Source organism: Abramis brama (genome assembly GCF_963993115.1).
Source record: "Abramis brama genome assembly, chromosome: 2".
Lineage (NCBI taxonomy): Eukaryota > Metazoa > Chordata > Actinopteri > Cypriniformes > Leuciscidae > Abramis > Abramis brama.
The window spans coordinates 37,631,225-37,650,830 of NC_139964.1; the positions used below are offsets into that span (position 1 = coordinate 37,631,225).

At 40.6% G+C, this 19,606-nt stretch overlaps 1 protein-coding gene across 5 annotated transcripts in view; it reads right to left on the reverse strand.

Annotated features, from left to right (window-relative positions):
* The window catches only part of wdr17 (WD repeat domain 17), a 48,128-nt gene that overhangs the window by 5,329 nt on the left and 23,193 nt on the right, over positions 1-19,606 (reverse strand). For 2 of the 5 annotated variants that reach the window (XM_084105767.1, XM_084105764.1), the window contains exons 8-25: positions 17,983-18,151; positions 17,782-17,873; positions 17,583-17,665; positions 17,373-17,459; positions 17,090-17,254; positions 16,021-16,223; positions 15,556-15,705; positions 15,341-15,471; positions 13,983-14,108; positions 13,683-13,838; positions 12,005-12,069; positions 11,797-11,929; positions 11,159-11,250; positions 10,973-11,072; positions 9,970-10,109; positions 9,751-9,771; positions 1,582-1,693; positions 1,186-1,327 (exon numbers count right to left, since the gene is read on the reverse strand). In XM_084105767.1, coding sequence (XP_083961893.1) covers positions 1,186-1,327; positions 1,582-1,693; positions 9,751-9,771; positions 9,970-10,109; positions 10,973-11,072; positions 11,159-11,250; positions 11,797-11,929; positions 12,005-12,069; positions 13,683-13,838; positions 13,983-14,108; positions 15,341-15,471; positions 15,556-15,705; positions 16,021-16,223; positions 17,090-17,254; positions 17,373-17,459; positions 17,583-17,665; positions 17,782-17,873; positions 17,983-18,151 — 2,167 coding nt within the window. The remainder of the gene's footprint in view (positions 1-1,185; positions 1,328-1,581; positions 1,694-9,750; positions 9,772-9,969; positions 10,110-10,972; positions 11,073-11,158; positions 11,251-11,796; positions 11,930-12,004; positions 12,070-13,682; positions 13,839-13,982; positions 14,109-15,340; positions 15,472-15,555; positions 15,706-16,020; positions 16,224-17,089; positions 17,255-17,372; positions 17,460-17,582; positions 17,666-17,781; positions 17,874-17,982; positions 18,152-19,606) is intronic. The other 3 variants (XM_084105768.1, XM_084105766.1, XM_084105765.1) reach the window with 2 other exon arrangements.

Here is a 19,606-nt window from a genome sequence, read left to right on the forward strand (position 1 = left end):
CCTGGTTAAGTTGCGTTAGTAGCGTGTTGAAACTCGCAGTTATGGTAAGTGGCGTGACATTTCCGAAACTGGAAGCGGTTGACAAATCACAACACACTTGACCAGCTGACCAATCAGAGCACATTGCGCTTTTCAGAAGGAGGGGCTTCATGGAGATGGTAACTAAACAGAGCGTTACTGACAGATTGGGAGGAGAGGTGCTGCAACACTGTAAAAATATGTGAAAAATATTGTGTTTTATGAACATTCAAGCATGAAAACCTATTCTAGTAGACCTCAAACAAAATAAAGACTGAAAAAGGCCACAATAGATCCCTTTTAATTCTTTAAGGCAACAATTATGCCTTTGAATGATAAAGTCTTGTGATTTTTGTTTTGTTTTGGTCTTTGTTTTCAGCAAACAATTTAATTATATTCTATAAAATCAAAATGAATGTTGCTTGTGGATTCAAGTTCGATAAGCTTGCATTTTAAGTTTAAACATTACATAATATTTATGTTGAACTTTGTTAGTTTGTCTAACTTGTGTTTCAGTTTGTTTAGCAAACAGAGTCTATATATAGTAACATATATTGTTTATATAGTCACTTCTATACATCAAAAAAAAACGTTAGTAGCGGATGAAAAATGTGCTTGAAGAGCTCTTTTCCAAAACGCGATAAACGCCATTTAAAAAAAAACAAAAACAAAAAAAAAAAACGAGATTGTTAACAGATCATTAGAAGTCCTCAAAATTAGTCAAACTAATCTTATATTCTCTCTCTCTCAAAGATGAAGTTGACTGACTCGCGATCTTCTTAGTAGTGAACACGCCGGAGAGAAATGCACATTTCATACGGATTAGGCTACATCGTTTTATTTTGTTTTGAATGGTTCTGTTTAAAAGTAGAGATTTCTGTAGATAATAGATATAGGCCTATTTCAGTTTTGTTTAGGTCTGTGAGGCGAGTAGGCTACCTTTTACGCTGAGTTTCGGTTCATGGATGATAGCTTAAGCTCCAGTTCACTCCGGCGCCTCTGTGTCGTGATTTATCTATTTTCTTATCTATTTAATAATCGTTCAATCAACCTTTAAAAGTTTGCTTGAGAAAATGGAAGTAGGCCTATGCTATATTGTGTGCAGAATGTGGGCATGCTGGAAATGGCACTGCTTTGAGACATGAACCGAGTCTCTCGGACACTCACCTTTGACAAATGTGATCCCGATGGGAAGAGCCTTTTCTGGTTCTGTGCTCAGGAGGTAATACTTTACTGCTTGGAAGATGTCTCCCTCAGCATGTGTATTCTCAGCAAGCTCTTTACATTCTTCTAAAGTCGGTAGACCACACTGGAAAAAAAATAATATTATTATTATATTAAATGAATTTCTGCCTGTGCAGAAAAATACCATATTCACGTCAAATAATAAACACTTTATGTTCTTGTTTGGACCTTCACACTCAATATGAGAATTATTTTTCATTAGATTGTTGAATGTAGAGCAAATGGCCACAAGTCCTTCTAAAATTAATGGGAACTAATAACATTTGAATCGATTTAAGACTAATGTGCAGCATTGAGACGTATGAATGAGGTAGTCACCTTTTCGTGCAGGTCGTTGATTTCGGCTGAGCTGCCAGGGTAGAAGGCACACAGTTTGGCTAACAAGATCTCGTTATCAGGGATCATCTGAAGTAATCTGGCTGCAAGATCCCTGGAGAGTAGAAGACCCAATGCAGCATGAGTTAAGTAATGGGAAAAGTGGATAAATATTTGATTTGTTCTGTTGAAAACAAAAAGTGAGTTTTGGAATATTTTTGTCACAAAATATTTGAGGCTGTCAAAAAGTACCATAAAAATATTGTAATAGTAGTCTACATGACTTGTGCTCTATATTCCAAGTTTTCTGAATATATACAGTGTATATATATATATATATCAGAGTTTCCGCTAGAAAAAAATGGTGCCGGTCAAAGTGACCGGCAGAGGTTTCGTTTTCCGGACATTTTGATGATATGCCGGTCAAACATCGCCTCTTAATTAGTCAAGTTGAGGAAAACTGGAGGAAGGCTATGTAACTTAAAAAATGACATAATCAGGCCGAATGCAACATGTTTATTAGCCTAACTTTCAAATAAAAAAACGGAAAAAAAAACATGAACGTCCGATTGGCGTCAATCAACGCCAATTGTTTTTACTATGGTTTCACATTCATAGTTTAACAAACCAATCCCCCTTCCCCACATAGAATATCTGAAGCCTATTGTTTTTACTCAAGCGAACTTCCCAGTGTCTCTCCACAACCTGCAATGCGCATAAGCGCGTAACCTTGTTAGGCGACTTCGCTGCTTCGTCTTGATCCGATTCTGCAGCGAGAACCCCCTCTCTGCAGGAACACTCGAGACCCATTTTCTACTATGGTTTTGTACGTTTCTTCATTCGGATCTATTTGCAATCCATTTCATTCTAAACAAACAACGCAGTTTATATGGTTCATCCTTGTTTCATTATTCATTAAGATAATAATTAATAAATGCGCGCATAATTATCAGTGAACTTGATAAATGTTGCAGATATGTTTTGCTATGCATGCACAAACAAATGCCTTTCAACTTATGTGTGCAAAATTCTGAATAAAAAGAATGTGCAGCAATTTGTACAAATAGAGAGTCTAGGTCTACTTATACGTGTTGTAGCCATAAATAAGCTCATTTAGTTTAATATTTGTTAAAATATTATAATGTTATTTTTTAATTTATGTTGATTATGAAAAGTGAACCGCACAAGTAGGATAGGATGCGCAATATCGAGAGACATGGAGCGGGTCAGACATGATTTTGACCACTTAATTAAGTTTGGTTTTGTAGAAAGACTTTTTTGAAGTGAATTTCGTTTTGTATAAATTGTATCTTAATTTTAATAATTTTTTTATCAACCAATTGCCTGTATTTAATAAATAAGCAGCAAATATAGCAGACGATTGGCCTAATCATGCAGGCGCCTGCGCGGTCACTTGCATTGCTCGTGAACGGGAGCGCATCTCATCCTAATTTAACGAAACTCAGCGTAGGCCTCACAGACATGAAATATATCTTAAGAAAGCTTGAAATGTATTTTTAACAATTTAAAACTAAAAGAAATAGGCTACTCTCTGATTATGTAATCCATGATGTGCATTTCTCTCTATAGGCGCGTTCATAAGGAGATGGCGATCGTCAACTTCATCTTTACAGCTGTTGTTGCTGTTAATAAACTAAAAATAATAGGCCTATAATTGTATTAAACAATAAATTAAATGAAATTGTAATTGTATTAAAAAAGCAACAAAAAAAATCCTGTTTAAGTTTTTTTTTTTTTTTTTTTTTTTTTACGCATTAAATTCAGCTACTGAGTCACTGTCCTCAGTGCCCAGAAAAGCGCTGAAACGGAGATGAAGGGGAACCCGTTTTTATTTTATTAATTTTATTTTTTGGCTTATTTTAACTGGCCCATCCAGTTCCCTTTCAAGGGAACTCGCGTTGCGTCGAGTTTGACGCTATGGGAACGCTTTGCGTGATGACGTCTTGAAGCACATGTAAAATCAGTCCAATGGTGTGGCGGAACGTCAGAGGCGGGTGACGTCACGTACCAGGAAGCTATAAAAGCCGGCCCGAAACAGAAAACGAAAGCTTTCTGAGTCTTCAGTTGCGCTCTGTGTGAAATCTGTCTGTATATTTGGTGTTGTCTGTCTATATCATATATATATATATTCAGTATGGCGAGCGAGCAGCAGTTTAGAGTGTGTGTCCATCCCTGCCCGCGTTATTTAACGGGAGGTGACACACACACTCTTTGTGTTGTTTGTTTGGGAGAGGAGCATGCCCAGTCAGCACTCGAGGGTGGTGACTGTGTGCATTGCTGTGCGCTTCCATTGCGTACGCTCCGATCCCGCTTGGCTCGGTTCAATCCCGACCACGCTCCCCAGGGCTCGGGTCCCGCCGCTGCCGAGGCACGGCGTCGATCTCAGACCTGGGGTTCACAGATGGATTTATCAGTGGATGTTGAGACGGGCTCTGCCTTATCTCAGCATCCGTCTGATAGATCCAGTGCCTCTTATCAGGGTGTGGAAGCACGCGCTGCGGTTTCTTTCCCCCCGATAGAGGTACCAGTACTGCAACTATCCAGCTCTGAGGAGTTGGATGTTGTGAGTATTGTAGCTGAGTCTGAGGATTCGCCACCTCAGTCTCATGCGTTTGAGGAACTGCTCGATGTCATTACTAGAGCTGTTGACAGACTGTCTATTGAGTGGCCAGAAGATAGGCAGGACGTTCGTTCGAAAAGTAAGCTCGACGAACGCTTCCTGCCATCTCGTGCGCAGCCCCAGCGCAGGAGCCTGCCGTTTTTCCCCGATCTCCACACCGAGGTGTCGAGATCGTGGGCGAAACCAGTGTCATATCGAGTGTATACTGCACAAACATCACACTATTCATCCATTCACAATTATAAAGAGCATGGTTATGGGGAGATGCCGAAGGTGGAAGAGACGCTCGCGAGCTATCTCTCTCCAGCAACGGCATCTTCTCTGAAGGCTCCTGCACTTCCATCCAAGCCAGTAAAAGTTACTTCTTCCCTGGTTCATAAAGCTTATGCCGCCGCCGGTCAAGCTGCAGCGTGTTTACATACAATGTCCATAATGCAGGCTTACCAGGCTGAGTTATTGGGTGATTTTGAGGAGGGCGGGGGTATTAGTGCTGATACGGTGTCTGAACTGCGTAGAGCCACGGATTTGTCTCTCAGGGCCACCAAGGAGACGGCTAAATCCATCGGCCGCTCTATGGCAGCCCTGGTGGCCACTGAGAGGCATCTGTGGCTCAACTTAAGTGACATAAAGGACAAAGAAAAACATGTTCTTTTAGATGCACCAGTATCCACGCAAGGGTTATTTGGAGACGCAGTTAATAGTGCTGTAGCGAAGTCACAAGAAGCTTCAAAACAGGCAGCTGCACTTCAGAAACTTCTCCCCCGCCGTTCTTTCTATGAGGCTGCTGAGCGGGAGCAGCCTCACTCCTCTAAAAAGAGCGCTGAGCACCGCGCCACTCAGAAACAGAGCGTTTCCTCCCGTGCTCCCCCACAAAAATCTCGGGGACACGGAGGGCGCTCTCAAACCCAGCAGTCTTCGAGGGGTAAAACGGATCTGCGGACCGTTATTACCGCCAAGAAGGCTGCTGGGAAAAAGTCCTGATGTCTGAGGGCTCAGGACAAATGAGGGTAGTCCCCCCGAAGCAGAGCGGTTAACACCTCTTTTCACGGTGCCCGTCTCTCTTCGGTGCCCTCAGGGGACCGTTCTGCCAACCTTGCCGCCTCCGGCGTTACAGGGCGCAGCGGTCTCCGGCGAGCACATATCTCAAGGTCCACCCGGAAACGTAGTGGCCTCGGGATGCCCGCCCCCTCTGAGGAGGGTGCTAGAGCAGTCTGTTTGGTCGTTCCCTGCCGGTGCGCCGTTACAGGGCGACGAACCGACTGCTCAACAGCAGGAGAAAAATACGGTGCCGTCTCTCTTTTTGGATGCCCTCAGGGGACCGTTCTGCCAACCCTGCCGCCTCCGGTGTTACAGGGCGCAGCGGTCTCCGGCGAGCACATATCTCAAGGTCCACCCGGAAACGTAGTGGCCTCGGGATGCCCGCCCCCTCTGAGGAGGGTGCTAGAGCAGTCTGTTTGGTCGTTCCCTGCCAGCAGTCTGTTTGGTCGTTCCCTACTCAACAGCAACAAAATCCAGAAACCAGTCTCGAGAGACTGGTACCTCTAGTAGAATCTTTGACACCGTGGAAGCTACTGTCAAATGTTTCTCGTTGGGTCCTGCAGACCGTGGAAAAAGGGTATTAGATACAATTCTAGTAACGCCCACCGCGGTTTATGGGGGTCCTGCCCACAATGGTGGGCCCCGAGCAGGTTCTGGTTATGGAACAGGAAGTAAACACTCTGTTAGAGAAAGGGGCCATAGAATATGTACCTCCCTCCAACAGGGAAACCGGGTTTTACAGCCGGTACTTCATAGTTCCAAAGTAGGACGGGGGATTGCGTCCCATTTTAGGTCTTCGAGTTGTCATGCAGCTCAAGTTCAAAATGTTAACATTGAGACAATCGTGCCACAGATTAGTCCGAGGACTGGTTTGTCACGATAGACCTCAAGGACGCATATTTCCATCCGTCCGTGTCATTGGAAGTTCCTGAGGTTTGCTTTCGGGGGCAAAGCATACCAATATCGAGTTCTTCCATTCGGCCTGGCTTTATCACCCCGCACTTTCACCAAATGCGTGGATGCAGCTCTGGCGCCTCTGCGCCTCCGGGGTATTCGCATCACGAACTACATCGACGATTGGTTGATTTTAGCTCAGTCGCATTAGATGGCGGTTCAACATCGAGATGTTGTTCTCGCCCATATGAAAGAGTTGGGGTTACGGCTGAACGCCAAGAAGAGTGTGCTTCTCTATTTTAGAGGACCACTTTTTTAGGCGTGGTTTGGGATTCAGTGTCGATGCAGGCGCGCCTGTCATCGCCACGCTTCGATCCTGGCAGCTGTGAGAAGTGTAAAGCTAGGCCAGCTACTCACTGTCAAACAGTTCCAGAGACTGTTGGGTCTCATGGCAGCAGCTTCCAACGGGATACCTTTTGGACTGCTGCACATGAGGCCCCTGCAGTGGTGGCTCAGGACCAGAGGGTTTTTCCCCGAGGGGCAACCCATTTCGCACAATCAAGGTCACGCGGTGATGCCTACGTGCCTTGGTTATGTGGAAGAAACCTTGGTTCCTGTCCCAGGGCCCAGTGCTGGGAGCTCCTTGTCGTCGCAAACTGCTAACGACGGATGCTTCCCTCACGGGTTGGGGAGCGATCCTGAGGGTCGCTCATCTCAAGGTCTGTGGGAAGACCATCATCGTTCCTGGCATTCTATAGCCTAGAGATGTTAGCTGTCTTCTGGGCTCTGAGGAGCTTTATCACAGGTCTCAGGGGACACCATGTGTAGTACATACGGACAACACGTCGGTAGTCGCCTATATCAAGGGGGTCTGCGCTGGCACGCCATATCCTCTTGTGGTCCCAGGGGAAGTTGCTGTCACTCAAGGCAGCCTACATCCCCGGGGTCCAGAATATAGGAGCAGACACTCTGTCGAGACAGAGGCCGAGGCCCGGGGAATGGTGGCTCCACCCCCGAGGTGGTGGAGCTGATATGGAAATTTTAAGTGGATCTGTTTGCGTCTCGAGAGACGTCTCACTGTCCACTTTGGTTCTCCCTCACGCATCCAGCTCCTCTGGGACTGGATGCTATGGTACAGACGTGGCCGAGGCTACGTCTGTACGCCTTTCCCCCAGTTGCTCTGCTCCCGGGAGTTCTGGAAAGAGTTCGCAGGGACCGGGTTTGCCTGCTTCTTATAGCCCCGCGCTGGCCGGGCAGAGTATGGTTTCCCGATCTTGTGTCCCTCCTCGACGGGCCTCCTCTGGAGCTACCCGTCAGGAGGGACCTTCTGTCCCAAGCAGGGGGCTCGATTTTTCACCCCCGACCAGAACTGTGGAACCTGTGGGCTTGGCCTCTGAGGGGTCCCAGCTCATAGAGTCAGGTCTCTCAACTGAGGTTGTTGAGACCATTCTACAGTCCAGAGCTCCCTCCACGAGGAAACTTTATGCCCTGAACTGGAGAGTATTCACCTCTTTGTGTAGTGACCGTCGGTTGGATCCAGTCAACTGCCCAATTGGTACAGTTCTGGAGTTCCTGCAAGAGCGGTTCACTGCAGGTCTGACCCCGTCCACTTTAAAGGTTTATGTGGCGGCCGTAGGTGCTTACCACAGTCCTTTGGGTGGAATGTCTGTGGGGAAAGACCCCTTTGGTATCTCGTTTCCCTCGTGGCACTTGGAGGTCCTCCTCCCTTTCGAAATCGGACCAGGAGGCGAATAATTTGCTTTGCCCTGTTCGGGCGTTAGACGCGTATGTCCACAGAGCTGCCCTGTGGCGTAAAAGTGACATTTGCTCCCCTAACAAGGGAGGTCCAGTGTCTAAGCAAAGGATGAGCAGTGGGTGGTTGAGACTATCTCACTTGCTTATGAGGCGGCTGGACAGCCTTCTCCTTTGGCTGTCCGGTCGCACTCTACGAGGAGTATGGCGGCCTCTAAGGCCCTTATATCAGGAGTTTCGTTACAGGACGTTTGTGATGCGGCAGGCTGGTCCTCACCGCACACTTTCGTCAGGTTCTACTCTCTGGATCTAGACTCTGCTCCAGGGTCTCATGTTTTGTCTTCCTAGTGCTGCTCACCAGATTTCACACAGGACAGACATTTGTAGCTATGGAGGCGTTGGTATAGACGTTCCCATAGCGTCAAACTCGACGCAACGCGAGTTCCCTTGAAAGGGAACGCCTCGGTTACGACTGTAACCTCGGTTCCCTGAAGAGGGAACGAGCGTTGCGTCACCTTGCCATATCTCCTTCATGCCTGTCAACACGACTTCAGACTTTACGAAGCTTTCGTTTTCTGTTTCGGGCCGGCTTTTATAGCTTCCTGGTACGTGACGTCACCCGCCTCTGACGTTCCGCCACACCATTGGACTGATTTTACATGTGCTTCAAGACGTCATCACGCAAAGCGTTCCCATAGCGTCAAACTCGACGCAACGCTCGTTCCCTCTTCAGGGAACCGAGGTTACAGTCGTAACCGAGGCGTTTTCTGGAGGCCCACCTACAATCAAAATCCTGGCGCCGTTAGTGCTTCGCAGCGGTCTGATATCAAGAAATAACAGACCGCATTCCACATTGGAATTCAACCAAGCCATGTAATAATGTTTAATAACTTTCAAACGGTAGAGCCTGTTCCTTTATAACCTTATAGCCAAAGGTCGGTGTATTTTTGCTTTATACATTTTAGGCTTATTCTCAAATTCAGATTGTGTTAGGGGGGCGGGATTATAAGGCAATTTTAATCGGACAATTTGACCGGAGAGATTTAATTTTGTCGGACATTTCATTTTTTTTTCGGCCAATGTCCGGTAATTACCGGACAACGGAAACCCTGATAGAGATATATATATATATATATATATATATATATATATATATAAATTTTTTTTTTTTTTTTTTTTTTTTTTTTTGAAAGAAACTAATATTTTTATTCAGCAAGGATGTTTTAAATGCAACAACGAAAAGGTATCTTAACAGTAAAGAATTTTACATTGTTACAAAAAAATTTTTGCTTAAAAAAAAAGTATCACGGTTTCCACAAAAATATTAAGCAGCACAATGGTTTTTCAACTGTGATAATAAGAAATGTTACTTGAGCACTAAATCAGCATATTAGAATGATTTCTGAGGGTTCGCATTACACTGAAGACTGGTGAAAATTCATCTTTGCCATCACAAAAAAAAATTTTGCATCCCTTATAATGCTTTGAAGTCTTTTTTTCACTTTTTTTCTCAAACAAACATTTTTAAACGGAAAATCTGTTCCAAAGAAAAAAAAAAGGTTTGAAAAAAATGAGAGTGAGTAAATGAGGACAAGTTTCATTTCTGTGAGACATATCCCTTTAAAGTGGCACCTAAGAATACTGTACGTCAATGATCACCTTAGTTATATTAACATGGGTAGTTAAAGTTGACTGAATGCATTTTAAAATGTCAACAGATTAAATCCTGATGGGGGCTCGCAGTCATGATTTACAGTATCAAAGAGATAATCATTAAGAGATAATCATTAAGAGATAATCATTAAGCATATGAACCAGGGAGGCAGAAAGGGAGGCAGAGAAAATACCTGTATGTCACAGATGGAAAGCTAGAGAGAAATGGAAATGAAAAATGTAACAGGTGTGCAGTAAGGATGACTATCAGGATCATGTCAACACTTCTGTGCATGGCTGATGATAAGAGATGGGTTGCATTTACAGGAAAGTGTGCAAACTATTTTAAAGGAAATGTGATTCAAAGACTTTAAGAAAAGATGCAAAGATGCATTGATCAGTTGTATGCTTACCAGGTGGCAGTGGTCATGTATTTCCTGGCCAAGAGCTCCAGAACGTAGTGGGTGGCTTTACAGGCTGATTCTCCCAGGACTGTGCCCACACACACTGCCAGCTCCAGCTCATTGCCTCTGATCAGAGACGCCATAGCCAGCTGACACAAGAAGATAAAAACTCCTTATCTAAACACTCATAGAACATCATACATCACTTGCCTAACATGACTTATATATATTACACTAAACAAATCAAGCATATTTTAAGGATCATTAAGATGTTTTACATTGTGATATTTTTATGACAATTAAACATATTTCTCATTCAGTTCTCATTGCTATAAAGGCAAACAAGTATTTATACATCGCGGTAGTAGTTTTTGTACTACCTTTAATTTATACTGTCTGACATATGCACTAACATTCAAAAGTTTGGGGTCAGTAATGTCTTCTTTCTTTTTTTACATTTCTTTTATTTAGCCAGGACACACCAAACTGATCAAAAGTGACAAACAAATACTTTTATATGGTTACAATGAAAATCTATTTGAAATAAACGCTTTTCTTCTGAACTTGCTATTCTTCAAAGAATCCTGGAAAAAATGTATCACAAAAATATTGAGCAGCACAACCGTTTTCAACATTGACAATAATAGGAAATGTTTCTTGAGTAGCAAATCAGCATATTAGAATCATTTGTGAAGGATCATGTGACTGACTGGAGTAATGATGCTGAAAATTCAGCTTTGCCATCACAGAAATCAATTACATTTAAAAAAATATTAAAATAGATTTGATTTAAATTCTACTAATATTTCACAATATTACTGACCCAAAACTTTTAAAAAGCAGAGCAACTGTCTTGAAAATAATAGAAATAATTGTCCAAGAGATATTAATTGTCCTTGCTTGGCTTTATCGTGTTAATTGTCTAAACATTGACATGATATTGTTAGAGGTTCGTCTGATTTTAAATGTTGCTATTGGTGTTCAATCATATCTCTCATTATTGTGAGCTTACTTCTGTGTTGTCTACAGCTAGATGACAGCAAGCTGCCAACACAGCACGGCCATCTTGGAAATACCACTCAGCCAGCTCTTTACATACTCTGTGCAACATCCTAGACAAAGAGAGTGGGTAAGAAAAAGAGAAAACACTGATTTCGTGTGAAACACTTGATTTCGGCTTAAACTAAGTATAACTTACCCGCAGTATTTTTCTATGTCGTCATTGTCTGAGTTTGCGGCATGGTTTATAGATGTGATCTGAGGGCCATGGATATTGCCTTCACAAGCACCCTGATAAAACAAAGTGCATTCTCATTTATAATATATAGGGCCAGATTTACTAAAAGATTGCGCCAATGCAAACCCTCTTTTGGTGTTAAAAAACTACTGTCAGGATTTACTTAGGACACACAGTGAAAAATTAGCGCTGAAAAGGCGTGGACAGTTATTTTTGCAGCTGACCTTAAATTATTCACTTTAAATGAATCATGTAAGGTGATTTACTAAGTCGCTCTAGTCTATTTACTGGTATTTGCACCATTATTTACCGCATAAAAACATGTCTCAAACCAGATGCTAATTTGCGCTACTCCTGGTAGATTGCGTTGGTCATTATGAAAATGATCCGGCTGCGTCTGTGTTCTTTAATTTGCGTGTCGTCAGTAGATCACACAAACTCTCCACTCCCATCGACGCTTTTTGGAAGCTCTTATCGGCGCTAAATTGCCCTGTTTATTAAATCTGGCCCTTAGTCTCATTTATTATGAAACTCAACACAGAGGTTCACAGTCTTACAACAACTCTCTAAATGGGTAAAAAGATAACAGTGCCCTGTACCTGAGCCACCAGCACAGCTTCCTTCAGCTGACCTCTAGAGGTGAAGAAATTCACTAGCTTTTTCACCTCACCAGTGGCGATGCAGTATGGGATGACATCATCATTCCCTTCTTGCATGAGCTGGTCTGCTCTCCTACATTGAGCAGTTAATAAATGGTGAAAAACTCACAATATCGGATTTATAAATGCAGAGCAGTATATGAGATACCTTTGCATGAGCTTTTTCCAGTATTTCATGGAGACACCAGGTGCCACAGAAAGAGCCTTCTCCCACTAAACACATAATACAACATAAACATACAAAATCATCAGAAAATTTCAGTTCTGAAAGACAAAAAGACAAACCTTCTATTTTCTCATATATTAAGTTTTTTTCTAATTTTATTCAGCAAGGATGCATTAAATTGATCAAAAGTAACAGTAAATGCATTTATGATGATTTAAAATTTCAAATAAATTGTTTTTTTTTTAATTATTCATCAAAGAATCCTGAATATATTGCATCACTATTTATTTAAACAGCACAACTTTATTTCAACATTGATAATAATGAGACATTTATCTTGAGCACCAAATCAGCATTATACTGATTTCTAAAGGATCATGTGACACTGAATACTGGAGAAATAGTTACAGAAAATTCAGTTTATTTTAAATATGTAATATTTTACAACAATATTGTTTTTACTGTATTTTTGTTCAAATAAATGCAGCCTTGGTGAGCATTAAAAAAACATTAAAAGTGCTTACTGAACCTTTGAACATTGAAATTATTAAGGCGGTCAATTTACCATGTTACTTTAGTGTGATTAATTATAAAGTAAAAACACTGAAATAAAACATTAAACACAACTAATCAACAATTAAAGGAACTGTTCACCAAAAATTTAACCACCAATTTAATTTAATCACCCTCAATCCATACTAGTTGTATATATTTCAGCCGAACACAATATAATAAAGTTACAATAAAAAATTATAATAAAAAAATAATAAAAAATATCCTGGCTCTTCCCAGCTTTGTAATGGCATTGAACAGTGCCCAAGTTTTTGAAGCTCTAAAAAGCGCATCCATCCATCATAAAAGTAATCCATATGACTCCAGTGGCTTAATAAATGCCTTCTGAAGCAAAGCAATGGGTTTTTGCAAAAATATACATATTTAAAATTTTATAAACTATAATCACTGACTTCCGGCAACGGCCATACACGTGTTCACAAAAGAGTCGCGTTCCGGCGGAAGAGTGACCTTAGGTGAGAACTGATGAACGCGGAAGCGCAGAGGATAGAGCAAAACAAAGTTTAAAAGAAAAATGTAAGAGGATTTCGATATAAGAGAAGAGGAGCTACGTCATACATTGGGTCAGAGGTCACCCCTCTACTATTATAAAAGTTTTAAATATGGATATTTTTCTTACAATAACCCATCACTTTCACTTCAGAAGCCATTTATTAACCCACTGGAGTCATATGGATAACATGATGAATGTATGCACTTTTTGGAGCTTGGCACTATTCAATGCCATTACAAAGCTGGGAAGAGCTGTATATTATTTATTATAACTCCGATTGTGTTCGGTTGAAAGAAGAAAGTCATAGACAACTAGGATGGCTTGAGGGTGAGTAAATTATGGGATAATTTTCATTTTTGGTTTAACTATTCCTTTAAACCCCAACCTATCAGAAAATATTGACATGTGATTAATTAGATTACTTAATCAGCATATTATGTCATTGACTAATTATTATAAAAACATTTTAAAATATATATTGACAATCCAAGAAATTTTATATATATTACATTTATAATAACATTTATTATAACATTTCAGAAAATGAAAAAAAAAAAAAGTATTTCAGTAGCTTTTAAATCTTTTAGATTTTACCTCTCCCAGTTCCACCATAAGCTCACAGTATCTCTGGATTTGTCCCAGTCTGATATGGATTTCTGCTGCATTCTTGAGCCTTTCCTCTTTACTAGGGGCTCCAATACCACCCCCAAACTTTGACATCTTTACTATGGTCAGCTCTTGTGCTTCAGACTACAGGGAAGGGACACATGGTAAAATAATTACAAAAAGTAGATACAAACTTATTACAGTAGACTACAGTAGAAGTAAAATGTGAAAACTTAATATGCACCAAAAACCACTATTACAACGTTACACCACAGTTTATTCACTCACAGTTTTGAAGCGGACCAGGTGTTTCATATGCATGATGCCCTGCCCATAGTTCTGTGGAAGAAGACTATCATCCTGTCCGTTGATTACAGCAACCAGATCCCACAGGTTATGACTCCCTCCTGGTGGCTACAAAGAGAGAGTACATAACCCCTTATTTAGACTTCTAAATAAACTCCTGTGAGAAATGAAAAACAAGTCCCAGGCACACAGTCAAATTTCCAATATGGAGAAGGATAAAGTTAAAAAGCCTTTATTTAATATGGCTTAAATCATTTAAAAAAAAATACACAAGCCAACATGTTTCGACCAACAAGTGGTCTTCTTCAGGGCAAAGTTACACAGAGAATGAGAATAACATCACATTATAAGTTAAGTACCACCCATAATCAGAGAAAATTCAATTAACCTAATAAGGCCTAATACAATCAATTAACCCAATAAGGCAATTAAGTCAACAAGATAGGGGAAACCAACATAATAAGCAACAAAGCAGGAGAGGAAAAAAACAAAAAAGAAAAAAAGAAAGAAAAAGTAGCTAAAAAAAATCTCCTTTCTAATTATAATACTACGTATTAGTAGCCCCGATTATCAGATGGCCCAACACTTCTTACATATGCACAACAAGAATGATTCCCTACTAAAAATAGAGGCCTTGGAGCATGTGAGACCTTTTGATATAGGTGGTGATAGGATACGTAGACTCAACCAGCGTTGAGCGTCATTTTGGATCCATCAGCTGGATGCTCTTCGATATCCAGGTTTGAACGAGGATATAGAGTTTAAGTGCTTTTTATGTTATGCTTTGCCTTGTACTTATTTTTTTGTTTATGTTCAATACATGATATTTGTCTTGTTTTCCTCTCCAGATAGCTCACGTTGAGGGAGATTTTTTCGAGCTACTTTTTCTTTTTTTTCTTTTTTTTTTCCTCTCCTGCTTTGTTGCTTATTATGTTGGTTTCCCCTATCTTGTTGACTTAATTGTCTTATTGGGTTAATTGATTGTATTAGGCCTTATTAGGTTAATTGAATTTTCTCTGATTATGGGTGGTACTTAACTTATAATGTGATGTTATTCTCATTCTCTGTGTAACTTTGCCCTGAAGAAGACCACTTGTTGGTCGAAACATGTTGGCTTGTGTATTTTTTTTTAAATGATTTAAGCCATATTAAATAAAGGCTTTTTAACTTTATCCTTCTCCATATTGGAAATTTGACTGTGTGCCTGGGACTTGTTTTTCGTTTCTTTGGATGTTTCTCCCTACCCCAAGAGCACCTATCACGGACTTTATAACTTTACCTGAGCGCCTGGTTGAACCTCTTAAAACTCCTGTGAGAGTTCTGTGTTGAGATTTACTTACTGAGAAACACTCAGAGAACCATCTGAGCTTCTTCATGCGCACGTCGCTAGAGAGTTTATCCAGCTCCTGTTTAATATCTCTGGACACTTTTCCACACAGGAGGGGATGGGCTTCAGGAACCATAGCGCGATCTACACTCAAGAAATACATGTGGTTTAATGTCTTTACAAAACCAATCCATGCAAACAGTATATAGTATGTGCTTGTGTTTTAACCTGTGCTGCCAATGATGTCATCCCAGCTGTGGTCAGTAAGGATGTTGACCACTAAGGGAGCAATTAGAGGAGTGAGTGACCAAAGTCTGACCGTGGAATCTCTGGAGCAGGAAGCCATGGTAAATGGACGGCTGGGGTGACATGTTAGACCTGGGGGATTTCATATTGTTGACAAAGCTGCATAAATAATGTATTATTACCTTGGAATGACACGACATGATGTCCCTACTACTGTATGATAAATTCTACTAAAAGACAGTCCTTGGACAAAAATAAGTGTTCCCATTACATATTTAGGTCTCTTAACTGTGCAGTGTTCTGCTTTTCCTGCCTTCATTTACAGAACTTGAATCATTTTAACTGTATGTATAAAATGTATCAATTAAATAAGCCATTTCTTTGAAAAAAAGTGCATAAAGGATGACAGCATCATTTTGTCTGCAGCATATACATTTAATACACTACCATAGACATCAGCTCCATGGTCATATACAGTGTCTAGACAGGTGCCATCTCTGGTGTCCCAGACACGGATGGTGTAGTCCCAGCTCCCTGAGGTCAAAAGGTACGGCACCTCTGTGTTCCACATGAGACCCCGAACTGGAGCGGTGTGGCCACTCAGCACGTTAATGCAAGCGTCTTGGGTATAATCCCAGATACGGACAGTCCTAGTCAACATACACACAGATACACATCCATTTATGAAGTTAAAGGTGCACTCAGTCATATTTATGTTGTTTTGGGCACTGACATGTATAGACAAATTCATGCACAAATTCACAGTTACTAGTGACATAGTAGACATGCCATATTCACTGTCAGCCATGATTTATTTATTCTGCAAGTGAAAGTTTCTAAGAACAAGATGATATAAATTGGATGATCATGTGATCTCAACACAGAGGCTCCCATTAGGTGAGTTTATAGGCTAATTATATACAATTTATTGCACCTTTAAATTAAACAGTGAGATATTTTCATTAGCACTAAATGTTACCAACAATAAGGCACATAAGGAAAACACATTTCCTTTTTTTTACTTTACAAAATCTGTAAATAAAAGGTATGATGATGATGATGATGATGGTTCAATTATTCTTTTAGTAATACTATGTTCATTATCATTTTATTTAGTTATACTATTAATTTTTTCAATTCATTATTCAAGTTTTTATAATTAAGTCCACAAAAAAAGTCCCAAGGTGAATTTGAGAATGATCATTTGTAATGCTATTAAAACATGTACCGGTATTTTGGGGTCAGTAAGATTTTTTTAATGTTTGAAATGAAAGAAGCCTTCCTGTAATGCCAAAGTTGAATTTTTGTGCTGAAGTTGAGTTCTTATGTGCTGCTTAATATTTACAATCACTTTCGATCACGTGTCCTTGCGCATCACACTTGGCATCACGAGCCACCGGTTACACTTGCTGAATAAAAGTGTTCATTTCTTAAAAAAAGAAAAAATCTTACTGGCCCTAAACAAAGCGGTAGTGTATATTAAGAGTGTAAATGGAGCTTTTAATTGAGTGATTACCCATCATCTGAGCCGCTGCACAGTATGCCCTCTCTGAGAGGTGACCAACGCACATGGAATACTTTGGCCGTGTGACCTGTAAAGACTTTTAGTGGCTGGTCTGAACTGGTGGCCAAGTAATAGACTCGAACATTCTTGTCTTCACAACCAGTGGCAATCATATCTCTGCAAGAGTAAAAGAGAGAGAATGAGAATGAATTAATTATAATTGGCAAGAGAAAATAATACTGGTAAAAAGGTTCTGTCATCTGTTTGTGTATCTGATTACACACTGATCACATACTTGTTATTTTGACTCCAGTCACAACCAAACACTGCTGCTGGATGTTTGTATTTGTGCAACACTTTGCCGTCAATGGTTCGAATTATGCTGAAATCACACACAATAAAAAGTAACAATATCATGTCTATGAGTATGAGGACAATTATGGCTTCATTATATGGATGGACTAAGGCTTGTGGGAATGTTAGCCAAAACTAAAAACGGACTCACCAAAATCCATCTCCACTGCATGTGGCTATTCTTTTGGAATCCTTATGACTCCAAGCAACACAAAAAATACCATTCTTCCCATGCTACAATTCCAGTAAAAATAAAGATTACGACTGTGCAATCAAAATTCAAATAACAATAGCTATTTAAATCTCATAAATTAGAGTTATTAATTCTAAATAATTAAAAAAATGCTTACCTCATTAAATCTTGTGATCATTTTTCCCTTTTTAACATCCCAAATAAAGGCGCCATTTCTTGACGTAGCCCCTGCTATGCAGTTCAAGTCTCCTTTGGGTAACAGTGAAACATATAAATGAAGGAAAGTAACACAGAAACAAAACCTGTTTGAAACTGCAGCGGTAACATGGGCTGTTCTAATAGTGTGTATCATTCTTACCAGGGGCCCAGGACAGAGAGTACACCACTCCCTCATTTCCCGGAGATGTGTACACAGCAGTTAAGGTGTTTATATCCCAGACTTTTATCGTCCCATCAAATGAAGCTGTAGCTAGAATGTTTGGGTCATCTGGCTTGAATTTGCAGTCGAAGATAGTTTCAACATGACCCTGTGACAAAAACAATGTCACAAAGTCATAAAAACCTTACATGTTTATATTATAATGATATAATCATTATGATGACTTCATTGTTATTGTTAACTAAAACTAAAGTCTTAAAAATATTTGAATCGAAATTAACTACGTCAACTGCCTTTCATTAATTTGCAGCTACATGTTAAAGGTGCTCTAAGCGATGTTGGGTGACGTCACTTCTTGTTGACGTTCAAAGTATTGTCAAACAAAATGGAGGCTAGCTCGACCCTCCCTCCTCCTCATCCCGTCCCCTCCCCCTCCCTTCCGTGCTTCCTGAAACAGTCATGAAACGCGCATTTCTTAAAGTGGAAGTAGCCTACGTGCTAACGCTGCTGCTGTGATGATGGCTCAACCAGCTCCTTCAGGCTCTGGGTGAGTAAATTGAAGAAGTTTTAAATAGTTTTAAGAAGTTTTAATTTTAAGTCTTAATAAATTATACAATTGTCTGTTGATAGTACTATTCTGTAATGTGAATCCTTTAGTAAATTCGGGACTTTGCGAGTTCCTTCTCCTTTTCTCCTTTTCTTTCCTATTTGTTCATTGGAACGTCATCTCTTTGGTTGTGTGTCGGCCGTATCAAAATTCAAGAGAATATAATTCTAACGTTAGTCGTTGACGTTGTCTAGGACATCTCTCCTCTAGCTAACTTCCCTCTTCATGCTTCTCTCTCCTCCACTCCCCACACCCCCCTTCATGTCCACTCCCCACACCCCCCGCACTAACCCACACCCCCAACTCATTCTCGTCGGTTATTGGCTGGAACACTGTTTGTTATGTTTCGTGGTCCAGGTTGGCCTAGTTTGTTTTTGTTGCCTGGGCTGTCTACAGACACCGCATATTTTTTTACAGTGTGTTCAGGGGACAGGCAGCTAGCGGATAGTGAGGAGATGTTTGCTGTATGTGACAAAAAATATTTCAGCCTAAAAAACGTGTGACATCGCTTTGAGCACCTTTAACTACCTCTCATTAATTCGCAACTATATGTCAACTACCCCTGATTAATTTGCATATACATGTCAACTACCTTTCATTAATTCGCAACTACCTCACATTAATTTGCAACTACATGTCAACGACCTCTTATTAATTCGCAACTACATGTTAACTACCTCACATTAATTCGCAACTACATGTCAACTACCTCTCATTAATTTGCAACTACATGTTAACTAACTTGTTAATTTGCAACTATATGTCACCTACCTCATTAAAGAATTAGTAGACTGTTAGGTTAGGGTTAGTAGAATAAGTTGACGTATTTATATTTATAGTCAGTAGAATGTTGTGGGAGCATCAAAATAAAGTTTTAATGTTGGGTCATTTTTGAGTGTCGATCGACTTAGTTTTTTCGGTGTGTTCTGCACGGTTGACTCTAGTCAGACGCCATCAGCAGCTTATCGACTGATTCTGCATGTCAAATAGGTGGCG